The following is a 17,970-nucleotide window of genomic DNA, read 5'->3' as shown; positions in this document are numbered from 1 at the left end:
GATTAGGGGTGATTAGTGCTGGGAGCACTGCGTGCTGTGCGGGACTGTGTTTAGTTGTGAATAAATGTGTGTGCTTTATAAAGATGTGGCCTCAGTCTGGTGGTGTTTGGAACCGGGTTCTCACACTGTCATCTGTTTATTTAATTTGTCTATAGCTAGAAACACATAATTATAAGTAATAACCTAGAAAACATTTTAAATAAATAAATAAAACATGACAAAGTGCTTACAGAAGGTGTCATCAATACTACTGTGTATTATATGAAATTAAAAAAAAATATGTAGCAGATTTAAGGTATGTTCTAAACAACTATTCTGCACTATTTCTGTTATGTTTTTAATGATGTTTAGCCATTTTTACAATCAAACCATTATACAACATTGTTATTACAGATTCTGTGTGCACAGGACATCATGTACAGGATATAACAAGGTTAATAAATAGGGATTCTATGCTAAAAAATGAAGTGAAATAGCTTCCGTTCATGCGAAAACATCTATGACTAGAAAATAGTAAGGAATTTTGGCCAGTGGCCATATTGCTTGTTAGAGTACCTTATTGAGTACTTTTTCTTTCACTTGAGGCATTAAATATATTTCTTTGAAATAATTTCTAGATTCTATATTTTGTAGTAATAAACTATAAATGTTCGTGCTACAACCAAAAACACAAGCGAAGCACCATCTTGATGGCTAAAAAAATGTACTGAATTTGTTAATTTTAACAGTAATGTTTTAAATGTATCCTTAAACAAAAATTGGTTACTTCAGTATTTAGATCAATATATTCTCTGATATGGCATTTACTATTACACAGTAATTTTACAATTAATTTAGATGTGCAACATGGATGTTGCGTAGCCTTGTTCATTGTCTTTGATTCTGCTGATATCACAGTTCTTAAACACATTTATTGTTTCAGGTGTATTGGCTACAGAAATCTGCCTCTCCTGTGACATTTTTGCTATCAACAGCAGGGGCCTCATGCATAACGCCGTGTGTAGAATTCACACTATAACATGGCGTAAGCACAAAAGCGGAAATGTGCTTACGCACAAAAAAATCTAGATGCATAAATCTGTGTGTTCGCCAACTTCCATGTTCTTCCGCTACATAAATCCCGGTCAGCGTGAAAAGTTACGCAAGTGCACGCGCCTACTGTCCCACCCCGTCTCCTCCCAGAATTACACCTCTTTGAATATGAAAATCAATATAAATAGACATTAAGCTCAGCATTCTGTGGAAAGGCAATGGCAAAAGCACGAGGGGAAACAGAAGAAGTTCAGCGAATACCAAGTGGTAGCAAGGAAAAACGTACTATTTGTTGGTTTAAACAGTGGTATCTATACTAATAAAAGGCAAAGCCCTCACTGACCGACTGACTCACTCACTCACTCACTCACTGACTCACTTATCACTAATTCTCCAAGTTCCCGTGTAGGTAGAAGGCTGAAATTTGGCAGGCCCATTCCTTACAGCTTACTTACAAATGTTAAGCAGGTTTCATTTCGAAATTCTACACGTAACGGTCATAACGGTCGATAACGGTTGACAACGTCCGCCATGTTGAACTTTCTTATTTATGGCCCCATGTTCACGAAATTTGGTATGTGGCTTCCCTGCGCTAACCAAAACCGATGTACGTACTTATTTTGGTGGTATGACACCATTGTCGGTCGCCATATTGAATTTTCCACACGTCAGTAATTCTCCAACTTCCCGTGTAGGTAGAAGGCTGAAATTTGGCAGGCCCATTCCTTACAGGTTACTTAAAAAAGTTAAGCAGGTTTCATTTCGAAATTGTCCGCGTAACGGTCATAACGGTCAACAACGTCCGCCATGTTGAACTTTCTTATTTACGGCCCCATCTTCAAGAAATTTGGTAGGTTGCTTCCCTTAGCTAACCGAAACCAATGTATGTGCTTATTTCGGTGGTATGACGTCACTGTCAGCCGCCATATTGAACTTTCCAACATCACTAATTCTCCAACTTCCCGTATAGGTAGAAGGCTGAAATTTGCAAGGCTCATTCCTTACAGCTTACTTACAAAAGTTAAGCAGGTTTCATTTCGAAATTCTGCGCGTAATGGTCATAACGATCAACTACGTCCGCCATGTTGAACTTTCTTATTTATGGCCCCATCTTCTCGAAATTTGGTAGGCGGCTTCCCTCCACTAACTGAAACCAATGTACATACTTATTTCGGTAGTATGATGCAACTGTCGGCCGCCAAATTGAACTTTTCAACAGTCTTTGTTACTTATGGGCCCATCTTCAAGAAATTCTATCGATCAAAGAACTGTCACTTACCGAGTGGTTTCCATGCCCGGAGATACCAACTACCTTTTCCATTCTCTTTGTTACATATTGCACGGCCATATCAGGCTCACTCTTGATATCCGGAGGAACATTCTGTCTTATGTATTGAATGACTGGGACAGGTTCAAGGTGTGGACTGATGACGGTACAGGAGATAATTATACTACACAGGAGCACTAGAAGAGTGAAATGCTTAAGCCCTTCACCTATGGTTCTGCATATGAGTTGATGGCTGCCGCTGAATTGTTCGGTTGTCGCTTTCAAGTGTACCGAAATGGCCAAATATTTTACACCTTTCGACAACCGCCAATGCCTCTTAAACATCTTAGATTCACAGGTGACGATTTCAGTAGTGGACACTTTGATGTTTATGAATGTTTAAACTCTCAAAAGCTGGATGTGATTTTATCGATGAAACCGGTTGTGTGCTTACAACGCTTGACAGATGCCAAATGTCACTTCAACACAACAAATCCTGCAAATACTGTCGTAATTGAAACAAACCATGAAACTCAAACCGATTATGACAGCAGCAATCCAAGCTGTGAGATTTCAGACAAGATTACTGTTCACATGGCCAACTGTAAGTTACATGCTCAAGAGTAAGCTCAGCGCACAGCTTGGTCATGTTACAACTGGAGGGCCGAACTGACAACATGGTATACAAAGAGATCCTTAACAAATAATTATTGGCATATTGTCCCACAGTTTAAAAAGGTTTAATTTTCTTCTTAATAAAAATTTGAATGCAGTACTTCACCGCTGCGAAGCGCGGGTATTTTGCTAGTAAACAATAAATGGCAGTTGATCGAGTGACATTGAGTGTCGGAGAAACTTGAAAGCTCAAGTTCATAAAGTCGCACAGTGCCCAAAATAAAAAAGAAGTTGTCAGATATCAAAGTCACTGTGAAAAGGTGTCTGAGTTTCATATGAAAGCTTATTATGGTACAAAGAAAAAAAAAATTTTCACACAGTGGGGAAAAAAGCTCGAAATGTCAACTTTAATCTCGAAATTTCCTCTTTAATCACGTAGTTTACTTTGTCATTAAAGTAGAACATCATAAACTTCATCTTAAAATCGTTTAATGTACTAGTTTCTCAAATCCCTTCGTAACTAAAGTAGCACGTTAAATGCTTTGTTTTGTATTTGATCTTGTATGTGCTCTATGTGTGTGAATCACTACAAACTTCTGGGCTTTCTCTTCCTCCGACAGGACACAGAATCCATTACATTTGTAATATCACAGCTCTCTGAATAATTAAAATACTGAGATGTATACATGATATCATTTTCATGGTGATAGGAGTTAAAGCATGTTATTAAACATGGGGACACGGTGGCTCAGTGATTGTGCGCGACCTTCGATGAAATAATTTATTACAACAGTACTGTCTCTTTCAAACGTAGTAACCCCCAATTCCTGTCCTTACTTTTCTTTCTCCAAATACCTAATCGCCACACAATCAGCTCTGTAATAGATGTTAGGCCATCTGTAAGCTTTGAACGCCGTTTCTTCAAAACTTTTAAGGAACATTGAAATATCTTCATAGTATGTGTTTAATTATTCTATCCTTCCAGTGTCATGCCAGTCCCAGCAAGCATACACTGCGAGGCAGGAACAAACCGTGAACGGAGCGCCAGATCCTTGCTAGTGCAGCGACACTGTGTCCTCACATGTTTAATTGAGTGTGACACCACACCATTTAGCTCAAACAGACATTCTAGAGTTCATCTTTCATAGACGTAGCTGCCAGTTCTTTGAGCCTAACATTTACTCCGAATGTGTCATTGTAACTTGGAGTGACAAAAATGACAATAAGCCCACAGCAGTGCATCATTCACTTTTACCTCTAGTCTAATAATGTCTTTGAATGCCAAAGTACAATCTTGATTTGCAGAATGTTTTTTCCCTTGCAACAGGTTACATTTATTTTTAACATACATGTATATGTTTTATAGGGGTGCTTTTGGGATACTTTTCAGTTATAGATGGTTTTTCCATCGCCTTCATCCATTTTCTCTTGGCTGGATGATGTTGAAAAGACCACCATTGCTTTTTTACTGTTTAAATCTCTTCTTCCATTTTGACCTCTGCCTTTGGGAGCCATTGGATTAGCTTGAAAAAGTAAGCACTAATTGTTCACATTCACATTCAAGCAAAATTCATTCACGGTTATGTACCTGTAAGAGTACTGACATGCTAACTTGTCAAAACTGTGAAAGAAAATAAACAGAAGGGGTTTTGAAGGCATATAGCACTGTGTATACTATACAAATTTGATTAACATAAAAAAATGTAAAAACAGAAAATACATTAGCATTAAAACTGAGATAAGTTCAGTTGACAATGAAGAAAAAGAAAACAAACTCTTTTCAGCAGCTTTCCTGGAGGAACTAAACCTCCTGGAATTCCACCACAGATAAAGTCAAAAGTCTGACACAATGCAGTTAGCAGTACTTATTTAACACAACATATCTGACAATGTAAAATGAGATACATTTTTTTCAAACACAATCTTTTATATTAAATAGAGTTTTCAGTTTCTGTCCTCCACTGTTGAACCAAAAAGTTTTATGTTTAATAATCCAGCTGTTTAGAGAGTTATATAATTACAACCACCAGTATTGCTTGAGGCTGCAAACTGCATGTGGTCAAATATAATAGAGCCAACAAAATGGGAAATGTGAATAATATAAGCAAAAAACTGATTCATTTTACAGGAAAGGGTTCTAGGTTTTGAAAAGCCTTCTAATTCACCCTCTGATGGGCCTCACTGCTGATTCCCTTCATCAATTAGGTCCCCTTTGTTTACCTGGCAGTTTTCCCCACATATTCTGGGACTGCCCGTCCTGTTTTTATCCATTATGGTCACCTATATGTCACCTACTATCTTCTTTTCTTTTTTTTAATATAATTCTGTTGCCTCATATCTCTTTTTCTTTTAAATCTCTAGATGCTTCTGCTTAAACCTCCTGAATGTAAATTATTCTCTCATTGTATCTTAGCAGCCAAAATTAATTATTGTCTCCCTCTTGAATGCATTACTGTAGTGAATTACTGTAGACATGTCAGTCCTCCTTCTACAATTTAATACATCTTGAGATTAATATTGCTTCCAGCACTGCAATTGAATATTGGACTACTCCTGCTCAAATGTGTTAATCCTAGTTTTCTTTAGCACCTTGACTTTGTTTTTCTGTTAACTATTTTTTTTTTTTTTTTTGCCGTTATGGCATATTCATGATTCTTTAATTCTCCTCAATTCTTCTCTGGTAACTGGATTTTCTCAAACTATTTACCATTTGGCACAAGCTGGGATAGGGTGGGATAGTGAGGATTAGGTTCTTTCTATATTATGGTTATTTATTATTTAACACCTGTCATTTTGTCCTTATTTCATTACGCAGTTGAAAACAACAAAAACTGTAATCATTTCAAGCAACTGAAGAGAGTCTATAAGGGAATGTTTAATTAACTTTGACTTACTTAAAGTTTACTTGTTGTGAAAGAGAAGGAATAAAGGTTAACAAATATATCAATATAAATAAAAAAATAGTATTAAAACAAATAATCCTAATGAAACAATGGTACAGTTTAAAGGAAATTGTTATGTCATACTCCAAAAAACTATTCATTGAGTAACTAATAGCATATGTTAATGAAACACCATTTTCTAAAAATAGTAAGATGTACCTTCATTGGTTCTTCAATTCTGGATAATAGCTGTCTGGACCAATAAATTGCACCAGCAGCAGGGGGGATATTCCTGGGTAATATGGGGTCATCCTGCAATTAAAATAATATGATTATGTCCTAAATATCCATCCATCCATTAACCAACCTGCTATATCCTAACTACGGGGTCACGGGGGTCTGCTGGAGCCAATCCCAGCCAACACAGGGCGCAAGGCAGGGAAACAAACCCCGGGCAGGGCGCCAGCCCACTGCAGTGGCCTAAATATTTACAAGACAAATCAGAGCAATTTATTAAAAAAGTAAGATGATGATAGTCCTAGTTGGGTTGAAGTTTTGCAAATGTAACAGTTTCAGATTTTATTATTTAACTGTGTTGAATTTCTTACTATACAGTATACTTGAAAAAGAAAGTAAGACCAGTTTAGATCATAACAGACCATTCAGTTAAATTTATTTTGTCCTTTTTACCTTTATCAAATATAAATGACATTTGAAGATCTCTAAAAATTATCATTTACAACACTTTTAATAATTTTACTATTTTACTGTCAATTGTTCAGTCTGATGTATGTTGAATGTTAATGTATGATTTTATATATTTATGTATGTAAATTTGAAAGGTATATAAAAAAATAATTTATTCTTAACCCGTACTGCTTGTTTTACCAGTTTTTGTCTGCCATGTCATTCTGCCATGTGCAGTATATTGTTGATGCATGTTTGCACAGAATTGAAAACATTGCAACATTTGTGAGAAAATTACTGTTGAAAAGACTTTCAGCTTTGCCCTTGTATTCTGGGTGAAGATCTCAGTTATAACGAATGTGTAGAGTATAATTATTAAACCATTGATGATGGTGAACAACAGAGGGTAGGATTAGTGGAGTTTTAATGTAAATTTTAATAGAAGACCATTTGAGAGATGTTTATACTTTGAACTATATCTAATCATTAGAGTTGTGTTGCCATGTTGACAATTTAATTTTACTTGATCATGTCTATGTCTCCCAAACTATTCCAGTTTGAGGAGGATGATGCTGATTATTATACTGTTATTTTGCTGGATTATTATCTACATTGTAACCTATACTCTTTTGCTTCCTCCTCCCAATATTTATGATTTTCTCAGGCAAATTCTATTCTATTGTAACGACACAGAGATAGACTCATTTCAAGTCCAATCCTAGGGGCACTACTGCATATTTGCTAATTATCTCATTTTGTTAATTTTTTTAATTTAATGAAATCTGTTAAGTTGTCTTTTAAAGCCATTTATAGAAGTGTGTAGGAGGGTTCAATTTTGTATCATACATTTTATTGTTATTAATAACAATTTTGTGTGTTTAATTGTTTTAATGTATTATTTTATTTTTTTTTTATAAATATTATTTTCTTGCCCATTGTTGAGAGAACACATTGTTTCTGCAAAGCTGGTACAGCAATAGGTACTGTATTACCATCAGATGATAAGTGTATCATCTCATACATAAAAAAGATATATCAGTGTTGGAGTAAATGGGCAGTAAAAATGTATCTTTCCTCAAGAGGCATTATGAAAAGTATTGTGATCATTGCACTCCTGTTTCTGTTGCAAACTGTTGCTGGCTTTAACCTCCAATTATTTAAAGCTCCAGCCCTGCTGATGGCTATACTGTTATAAGTTGTATTTTAAGCTTTTATCACAGCATGTGTTTCAAATGTCCCCCCTTCCAATTTAGGTCTAAAGGCCAGGGCTGAACATACAAAATCAATTAGAAAAACAAAGATGAAAAAAAGTCCCAGCACTGATTCTGAAGGGATACCATCTAATCTTGAAGATGCTCCTCTCACATCCCTACTCTTTGCTTTCTGTGTATGACCAAATTTTGTACCAATATACTTAAATAATTTCAACTTCTGCTTCTTTTAGTTTGAACCAAATCTTCCTATGTGGTATTTTATTAAAGGGGAGAACAATGATGAAAGATGAGAAAAATGAGAATAAATAAAATTTTGTCCCTCTCTAAACCAAATGAGTTTGTTGCATTCTCATAGAAATTTACCATGCATTATCTTCATAGTGTATACTCATTTGACTTTGCGCTGGTAGTCTTGTTCTTGCTATGTGTTATTCAAGCTTTAATAAATATTTAATCTGAATATACATTAAGGAGACTTGCCTACAGTAGCTAGACTGGGAACAGCCTGACTGAATTTTTTAAACAAAAGGGCACAACTAATATCTTTCACTCTTTGTGAATTTCCTCACTGTGCAGTAAATTTTCAGAAGTGTTCATATACTGTATATAAAACCAGGTGCCTCACTGTGTGTGCCCAGAAGACAGACTGTGTCTCTGGCATAAAATTTAGAAGGGGCGTTCAGACAAATCTGTTGGTTTGGTAGTTGTATTCCAAACTGGAAAAAATAGAGAGTACCCTCTGAACCACCACACTTTACATGATCATCTACATTTGAACATGAGCTCTGTGCAAGAGTGGCTCAGTAGGGGAAGTACTTGACAACATGCTATACGTTTCTCTCTTATAAAAAAAAAATCCTGCAGAGAAACACATAGGGCGATGAGACATGATCTTCACGTGAAGATCACGGAAGACACTTAAAAGACTTGCAAGACTAAAGAGATTGGCCACGGATATCACGGGGACCTTAAACATGAGACTTTGTGCCAAGCGTTAACCCAGGACCGTCTCGCAATGATGTAGAAAATGAGATTCTTGCAAGACATTCCCTACTTACAACCGATATCAAATAACAGCACAGGCAGCATCACACTCAGTCATGTTTTGGCTTTGAGTACACACTGAAACAGAGCTCTCAGCACATATAAAGCGTATAAGGACAATACGTTATAAGTGAAACACAGACGGCTAAGCGAAGAAGAAAGCAGCGCGGAGAAAAGAGACTCAAAATTGTTGGAGAGACAAAAAAGAAAAAGAATAATCTAGGTGCAAATTCAGAAAATAAGGAAAGTAATTATCAACCCGGAACAAGTGGAATTGAAAAAAAAGCATGTCCAATTTGGAAGTTGGCACTATACACATGCAGAGTAGGTTAGAGATTAAGAAAATAAGGAAAGTAATTATCAGCCCGGAACAAGTGGAACTGAAAAAAAAGCACGTCCAATCCGGACGTTGGTGCTATACACATGCAGAGCAGGTTAGAGATTATGAAAGCAGTGGAACTGGAAAGGCTCAAAGCAAAAAATGTTGGTGCGGTACACATGTGGAGAAAGTTAAAGAATATGAAAGTAGGAAAATTAGAAAGTATAAAAAAAAGAGAGTAAAGATCGCAGTAGCGCAAACAGAAATTATTACTCGAAAAAGGGAAAATAATCACCACGGACCCGGGGCCTCATGTACAACGTCGTGCGTAGAATTCGCACTATAACATGACGTAAGAACAAAAGCCAAAATGTGTTTACACACAGAAAAATCCAGATTCAGGAATCTGTGTGTACTTCAACTTCCACATTCTTCCGCTACATAAATCCTGGTTTGCGTGAAAAGTAACGCACGTGCACGCACCTGCTGTCCCGCCCCAATTCCTCCCAGAATTACGCCTCTTTGAATATACAAATCAATATAAATAGCCCTTAAGCTCAGCATTCTGTGAAAAGACAATGGGAAAAGCATGGGGGAAAATAAAAGAATTTCAGCGAATACCAAGTGGAGGCAAAGGAAAAACATACTATCTGTTGATTTAAACAGTGGTATATTCAACAAAAGGAAGTTGATCGAGTGACACAGCGTGTTGGAGAAACTTGAAAGCTCAAGTTCAAAGTCGCACAGTGCCCGAAATAAAAAAGAAGTCACATATCAAAGTTGCCGTGAAAAGGCAAGTTGTAGCCCACCGCCTGAGTGTCATATGAAAGCTTATTAGGGTACAGACAAAAAAAATAGGTACACAGTGGGAAAAAAGCACGAAATGTCAACTTTAACCTCGAAATTTCCACTTTAATCACATAGTTTATTTTGTCATTAAAGTAGAACATCATAAACTTCATCTTAAAATCATTTAATTTACTAGTTTCTCAAATCCCATCGTAACTAAAGTAGCATGTTAAATGCTTTGTTTTGTATTTGATCTTCTATGTGCTCTATGTGTGTGAATCACTACGTACTTCCGTTCTTTCTCTTTCTCCGACAGGACACAGAATCCATTACATTCATAATATTACAGCTCTTTGAATAATTAAAATACTGAGATGTATACGTGATATCATTTTCATGATGATTAGAATGAAAGCATGTTATTAAACATGGGAACACAGTGGCACAGTGATTGTTCATGTCTCACAGAAGATGCTGCTGCGCCATGCGTGACCTTCGATGAAATAATTTATTGTAGCAGTACTGTCTCTTTCAAACGTACTAACCTCCAATTCCTGTCCTTACTTTTCTTTCCCCAAATACCCAATCGGCACACAATCAGCTCTGTAATAGATGTTAAGCCATCTGTAAGCTTACAATGACGATTCTTCAAAATTTTTAAGGAACACTGAAATATCTTCATAGTACGTGTTTAATTATTCTATCCGCCTATCCTTCTAGTGTCACACCAGCCTCAGCAAATATATAACGCGAGGCAGAATCAATACGTAAACTTGCTAGCGCTGCGGCACTGTGTCCTCACATGTTTAATTATTAACAACACAGATTATTTAAATGAAGTTAAACAAGTTTTATCTGTATAATATAATCAACATATTTTGCTGCATTTCATCTTAAAAATGATATCGTTATCATATGTAAATACGCGCTTTATAAAGTGCCGCAGGTTGTGCAATATTATAACTGTAGTGCAAGTTTACAGTGGGGTAATTGTACTTATAAGTACAAACAGTTCTACAAGGAGCAATTGATTAAGTGTGTTTATAGTTCTTGGGATGAAACTGTTTCTGAACTGCGAGTACCGTACAGGAAAGGCTTTGAAACGTTTTGCCGTGGCTGAGGCAGCGTGTGCTTGATGCTGTAAACCGATAATTCTCTTTCTGATCAGCTGCTGCTGTGATTCACACTCAGATACAGTGATAAAAATACTCTGAGTGGTGCAGTGAGAGTACCGTATTTAGGCGTGTACCACGCGCACATTTTTTCCCGAAAATTAGCATTAGAAAATCAGGTGCCGTCATACACGAGGAAATGTAATGTTTACTTCTTCTGCTTGGGCTTGCTCGCTCGCTTGCTCTCTCTCTCGCGCTTTCTCTCTCACTCGCTTGCTCGCCCACTCTTGCTCTCTCTCGCTCGCTTGCCCACGCACTCGCGCTCACTCTCTCGCTCGCTTGCATGCGCACTTGTGCCCTCTCTCTCTTGCTCACGCTCTCGCTCAACAGCGCTCTCTCTCTCTCTCTAAACGCTTTCTATACAATCACAACGCACATCGTACACGGGAAAAACTTTTTTCGCAATTTTGTTTGTAAAAATTAGGGTGCGAGTCTTACACGAGGGCGCGTGGTACACGAATAAATACGGTAATATGGAAAATGATGATCCGCTGTGGCAACCCTTAACGGGAGCAGATGAAAGAAGAAAAAGAAGGTGCAGTGAGAGTAACAACGCTAAAGCAGTTATGGTATTTGGAATACTATGGCTATTCCCTGGACCATTATATTGTTATAGGTTAATTACAATCAGATGCATTACACTAATAAACAATATGCAGTTAGATTTAGTGTATTTATAAAGCCGCGGCAGGAATGTGCATCTAAGAAAGAAAGGGTAACCACACAGGAACAGTAGCGCTGCTTTGACGCTGGGTGCAGCCAGTCTGCAAAACCGAGCTTAGAACTCGCGTACGAGGTACCATGGAAATGTGCGTGGCTTTACACCAAGTTTAGGTTTTATACATCGCGACTTGAACGTGGAAACGTTCATACGCAACATTTCTGTGCGTACGCACCGTTTATACATGAGGTCCTAGGTGTCATTGAAAAAAAAGCAGGATAAAGCAAGGTCAGAAATAAAAGACAGAGTAGAAAAAAAAGTAAAACATCATAAAGGGGTAAAAAAACAAGGGGGCCAAACACATGCAGAGCAGGTTAGAGATAATGAAAACTGGAATTCAAAAGACAAAAAAAATGTAGGCGCGAAACACATGCAGAGCAAGATACAGAATATGAAAGCAGAAAAAAACGACAGTGTCAAAACAAAGAACGTAAACATTGCATTAGCGCAAAGAAAGAGAAATTGTTACTCATAGAAATAACGAAAAGGCGAATAGAGATTAAATATATGAACATAGGTGATATGTTAGAAGTATTTAAATATTATATTGGCTTTCAAGTTTAAGTCAAGAGAATTTCAAAAATGGAGTTTACCTCACATGCATTTATTGGTTACTTTGTAAAACAAATTATTAACTGCTGATGATGTAGATCATTTTGTCTGTGCTGAAATTCCAAACAGAGAAACCTATCCTGAATTATGGGACAAGGTCATTAAACACATGTCTCACTGACCTCATTAAAAAGATTTAGCACATTGGGACTCGAAAGATTTCAAATATTGTTTTTACAGAAGTTCTGAAATAAAAGCGAAACTAATGAAATAGCAACAATTCAAAGAAAAAAAAATCTTAAAAGTGTGTATCCTTAACAACAAAAACAGGGGTTGGCGAGCGAAGCGAGCAGGGGGCAAAGCCCCCTAGTCTTCTCAGTTACCTACTCAAGTAAGACAGAAATGTCTTTTTTGTCAGTCATCACATGTACTGGTATTTTAATTATAGATCTTAATGTTACATTTCACCTCCTCCTTTACTATTGTTTTTTAACTAATAGTGAAGGAAATTCTTTGTCTGTTTTGCAATTCCTGCAATATCTCTGTATACAGCTATTTTCATAAAGTGTTCATGTCAGTTGATTGAGTTGCCTTGTGGGACATCCCAAGACTCCTTGTGATCCCCCTAAGGTTGCCAGATATCATGGCTGGTTTCTACACTAGTACTGTGAGTGCTGTGCAGAGTGGAGGAAGAACCTCTACGTTTTTCCCATTTGATTCTGGGGTTTATCGGGGTGTGTTCTTGCTTCTACTCTCTTTGATGGATGCCTGGACTGGGTGTTGGGCAGGGTCATGGGGTCCAGTTAATGAAGAAATATTCACTGATCTTGCCTTTGCTGACGATGCTGTGATCATTGCGGAGTCAACGGATGCTCTGATCGGGGCTCTTGAGAGACTGGGTGAGGAGTCTGAGAGTCCGAGATTGCAAGTGTCCTGGATAAAAAAACAAGATCCAGTGTGTCTGTCTGTAAAGATAGTGTTGCACTCATCGAGAGGGTTACTTACCTCAGCAGCAACATTCATGAAGTCTGTAGATGGATTGGGACAGCATGGGGGGTCATGAGATCGCTGGAAAAGGGTGTGTTGGACTTCTTATATCTGTGCAAAAGGACGAAGGTCCAAGTCTTTATAGAGTCTTGGTACTTCTTGTTTTACTATATGGCTGCAAGACACTGATGTTATCCAGTGACCTGAGGTGAAGATTGGACTTCTTCAGTACTGTGTCTCTTGGGAGAATCCTTAGGTACCGCTGGATTGACTTTGTGTTGAATGAACGATTGCTCAAAGAGTCCCAAATGAGGCACATTACCTGCATTGTGAGGAAGCATCAGTTACGGCACTACAGCCATGTGACGCAATTCCCCGACCAGTTGGACCAAACGAAGGGGAAGCCCACATAACACCTAGCTGCGGCAGATAGATGGTCATTTCTGGTGGGTCGGACTGGACCACATGTTTGACTTGTGTGTTGCCAACTAGAATCCCAACCTGTTTCGCTGTATGGTGGGTACAGCAATTTGCTATACCAGTGCATGCTCCCCAACCTGACCTGACCTGACCTGTATTGGTAATTTCTGCTGTTGTGTTGTGGATTTATTGAGCTAACATCATATTAGTATTACCTCTGTGTTCGTAGTAATGATGCCGCGATTTAAATATGAGCTGTTCTGTTTCTTTTGATGTTAAGTGGTTAAATTCAATTGCAAAACCTGTCTTTTTCTATAAAGTGCCTCATTTGGAGCCTTAGTGAATTATTGATTTATTATGGTAATTCTGCTGATTTATTTTTGTGGGAAAGATATGAAATAATGTCATCTTAAAAAGGCCTTCAGAGTTTCCCAGAGTATTCCTGCAGACTTCAGAGGATGCATTTGTCTCTAAAAAATAATCAATTTCCTTGGAGATGAATTCTGTACAGTTCTCATCAGCTAATGGCAGTGGGTTCAGGCAGCAGCTATGACATGAGTGTGTAGGGCCTAGTGATTTAAGCCCCATGATCAGAGGGGTGTTTGGATTTAAACATCTCCATGGGTCTGATAAGTTCTGATTCATTATAAATTGTGTAATTATTTTTGCAGTATTAGATGTTATCACCACTGTAGTTGAAGACCAATCCAGGTCTGGATTTAAAACAGAATTAAAGTTTCCAGCATTTATAACTGTAGAATTGTTCATAATAGGAATAGATGCAAATATATTTTGGATGAAATCTCTATCATCCAGATTAGGCATGTAGATATTTATCAAAATTACCCTTCACAATGACATACCATCCTACTTCTGATACTACAGATGGGATTGCTTTATGTATTAAAATTCCTACACCTCTAGTTTTCTTTGTATAGCTGGTGTGAAAGATTTGGCCAATACAATCTCTTTGCAACTGAAACTGGCCCTTACATATTTAGTGAGTCTCCTGTAAAAATACTATCTTGATGTTTAGACTTGTTAGGTGAGAAAATCGTGACTTAGACCCTTGACATTCTAGCTCACAAAGTTCACTGTTTGTTCAGAAAGACATTGTTTCTGAACTTTTGAGGACATTTTGTAATCTTAAGTAAAGGTAGTATGTTGTTTCAAACAATAGCTTTAATCTTGATTTCATATTATTGCCAGATGTTATGGCTAAGGAGCCGATTACTATGTTGGCCCTTACAGTTGTTTGGGTAAAAAGAATAAATAAGATGTAACTTGCTCTCTTTTTCTCACCTTCAGGTATTTCTAATGTATTTTTAACAATATTGGCATGTGCTCATAAGTCCTATGGTTTAACAACGTAGTTGTCTTACGTGTGATATACAGCTGTTTCTTATTTTCAAAATGTTTTCTTAGCTCTTTAAAAATTTCCCTAATGGTTTTAAACTTTGGCATGAACTTGTTCTGCATTTTCGCTTCTTAACCAACCAGTACTTAAAAGTTTGTCACAGTTTGTCTTTTTTAGACATTTGCTCAAAATGTAACAGTTTTAGTTTTGTTACATAAAGTGGTATAAAATGGTACACATTTGCTAAAGTACTATGATACAGATTAAATATTTTAAAACTGGACAGGTTTCATCTGTTTTTGACACTTTAACATATTGTGCTCAAAAACAATTAGTAATTACATTTATAAACTCTAGTTCCCATGCTTGACTCTTTGTGAAGCTTTTCCACAGAATATTTCAGGATTTAAAATACTAATTGTACTGACTGGCTTATAATGCCCTCAACGTCATGGCGCTCTCCTTTATGTTTCTAATCTTTCTAATCACTTTCACTTAGATGTGGCCCCCCCCCAAATAAAAATGGTATTTATTTAAATTCTCCTTATGTAAATTGACCTCTCTCTCTCCTTTACGCTTTTTCTCATCTTAAAATAATGTGGATTTATTTATATTATATACTCATCTCTGGAATACATATATAGCATTATGTACATTTTGCAACATCATATTCATATACAAGTGCACATTGTTGTATATCTATAATTCATTAATTTAACTTTTACAATTTTCAGATAAGCCAGCAATTTTAAAGTTAAATATTTTTATTAATATAACAATCTATTAAACCTTTTTACCAAGGCTGTACGTAAGTTCCATCTCTATCCTAAATACTCCCTAACTAATATACCCATAAACACCTTCCTAGTACATTCATAAACCTCTGGCTCAAATATAACACATGCTGGCAATAAGAATCCAATCTTTTAAAGTGCATCCCAATATCCCCATGAATTCCTTGTAGTATATTTACATTGCTTTTGTGAGATCATACTTTTAAGAAAAAAAACTTTTTATTTTTTAGTATTTTGAAGAATGTATATATTATAAATTATAAACAATGAAATGTAGTAAAACAATATATGGTTATTAAAACAATGGTTGATTGAGACATTTCTGGGCACATGATTAATCCATTAACAAACTGACCTTGTGTCTTTCATAGGTCTCTTGAACTTCTTTAATTTCATCATAAAACCAATTCAAAGCTTCCACATAGCATTCAGTAATCATTGGCTGAATACTTTGGCGTTGACTAACAGCAGTAAATCTACAACAAAAAATAGAGTCACACTTTAAGAAAGAATTATTCCTGAACAGGAATATTTCCTTTGCAACCCCTGTAGGTTGAAAGTTGTCACATACTGTATTTTAAAAAAAAAATTACAAACAGGAACCTACTACTAAATAAATCTTTAACATTTATTGATATTTAAGTGACAGGGCTGGTTCATCCTGTTTTAAAATAAAACTATTGATTGTACATAAAAACAATGAGATGAAACTAAACAGATGCAGTATTAACTTTCACTAAAAGATTCTTTTAGATTACGTATTACTTGCATGAAAACAAAGACTCAGGTCAAGGTCTAAATGGTATAATAATCAGGTACCTTTTTAAAAAGGCAATTGCTTCTACAGTGCGCATCTTTCTCAGGAATACTGCCTGCATGTAAACAGTAATATATCTCTCCAATGCCTGATTCATTACAAGAAATTCTGAATATGCATCTTCAAACTTATCTGTTTCCCTGTATAAAAAAACAAAAGAAAAAGTAAAAATTATTCCCAAGGTAGAAAAGAATTGGATAAACTTAAAGAATACCTTAAATTCTATGGAAACCCTGTCATTTAGTAAATTCACTATTTTATTATTAAACCATTTTGGATGATGCTAAAGCTACTGTATTTTCTGTAAATGAGGAGCACTTAATTATCTGGAATACTCTAGGCTGACAATAGCATGGATAAGTGTCTAAGGTAAATGGTAAATGAGCAAGAAGCAAATTAAAGAAGTTATATAAAGGATGAAAAAATCTATAATGCAGGAACGAAAGAAGATCAAAATGATGAGAGGCTCATTAACTGGGTTTAACATGACATGACTGTAATTAAATATTTGTTTTACATCTAACATATGACTTTAAAACAATATTTTCCAAATTTATGATTAGGCTATACAATATTCGAATGCATAACTGCTTCCACATGTTGATTGAGAAGTGTTATTTTTTTGCTGCAGGCAAACATTTTATATACCTTTTTCCTATTTATAAACACCATCTCCAGGTCTTTTACAACTGCAGATCTATTTAACAACTGTTTACATATACTATAAATATTCTTACATTTGCAGCACAGGTAACTTAGTGGAGGAGGTTGTATTGGCAACCTAATGAATCAGTCAAGATTTCTGTGCAAAGATAAATTTAAGTGAATTCAATTTATAGCTTGGCTCATTAGCTAGTTGAGCACACTGCCTATATCACACCACAGAAATGCAGCCTGCAGATATGCCTGGGCAAACTTGGCAAATAAAATGTATAGTATAACACAAGTATACATGGAAAATTAATACACTGTATATCATAAAAATGCTACTGTTTTTTAAGAAAGATTTAGAGTTTTGCAGTAGCAGATCCAAGGACTGGCCTGGTAAAGGACATTATTTATTTTTAGCTGTTCTGTCCATAAGCAAAAGTTTTCCATTTCCCTGGTAGATTAACTGTGTGTGGATGATTGTGCACTATGATGAACTGATGTTCTGTTCAGAACTGTCTACAAGCCTGTAGTGGAGAATGTGGTTCCAGAAATTGGAAGGATGCTTCATTTAAAATGTTTAATTGATGGCAGTTGGAATCCTACTAAACATTTTATATTAAAATGAATGGACTGTGAGAGAAGGCATGATT

At 36.3% G+C, this 17,970-nt stretch overlaps 1 protein-coding gene and 1 long non-coding RNA gene across 2 annotated transcripts in view; both read right to left on the bottom strand.

Moving 5' to 3' along the window:
- The window catches only part of LOC120526593 (dynein heavy chain 5, axonemal-like), a 259,504-nt gene that overhangs the window by 177,605 nt on the left and 63,929 nt on the right, over window positions 1–17,970 (bottom strand). Inside the window, exons 14-16 of the mRNA XM_039749755.1 lie at window positions 16,672–16,809; window positions 16,208–16,328; window positions 6,016–6,108 (exon numbers count right to left, since the gene is read on the bottom strand). Coding sequence (XP_039605689.1) covers window positions 6,016–6,108; window positions 16,208–16,328; window positions 16,672–16,809 — 352 coding nt within the window. The remainder of the gene's footprint in view (window positions 1–6,015; window positions 6,109–16,207; window positions 16,329–16,671; window positions 16,810–17,970) is intronic.
- Window positions 6,075–16,748, bottom strand: LOC120525487. The gene is made up of 3 exons (XR_005632962.1): window positions 16,672–16,748; window positions 16,208–16,328; window positions 6,075–6,108 (listed from the first exon to the last, which is right to left on the bottom strand). It is a non-coding gene; the product is annotated as an uncharacterized LOC120525487 (long non-coding RNA).

This window comes from Polypterus senegalus, chromosome 3 (assembly GCF_016835505.1).
Source record: "Polypterus senegalus isolate Bchr_013 chromosome 3, ASM1683550v1, whole genome shotgun sequence".
Classification (NCBI taxonomy): Eukaryota; Metazoa; Chordata; class Cladistia; order Polypteriformes; family Polypteridae; genus Polypterus; species Polypterus senegalus.
This window is presented reverse-complemented; position numbering and strand designations above follow the sequence as displayed.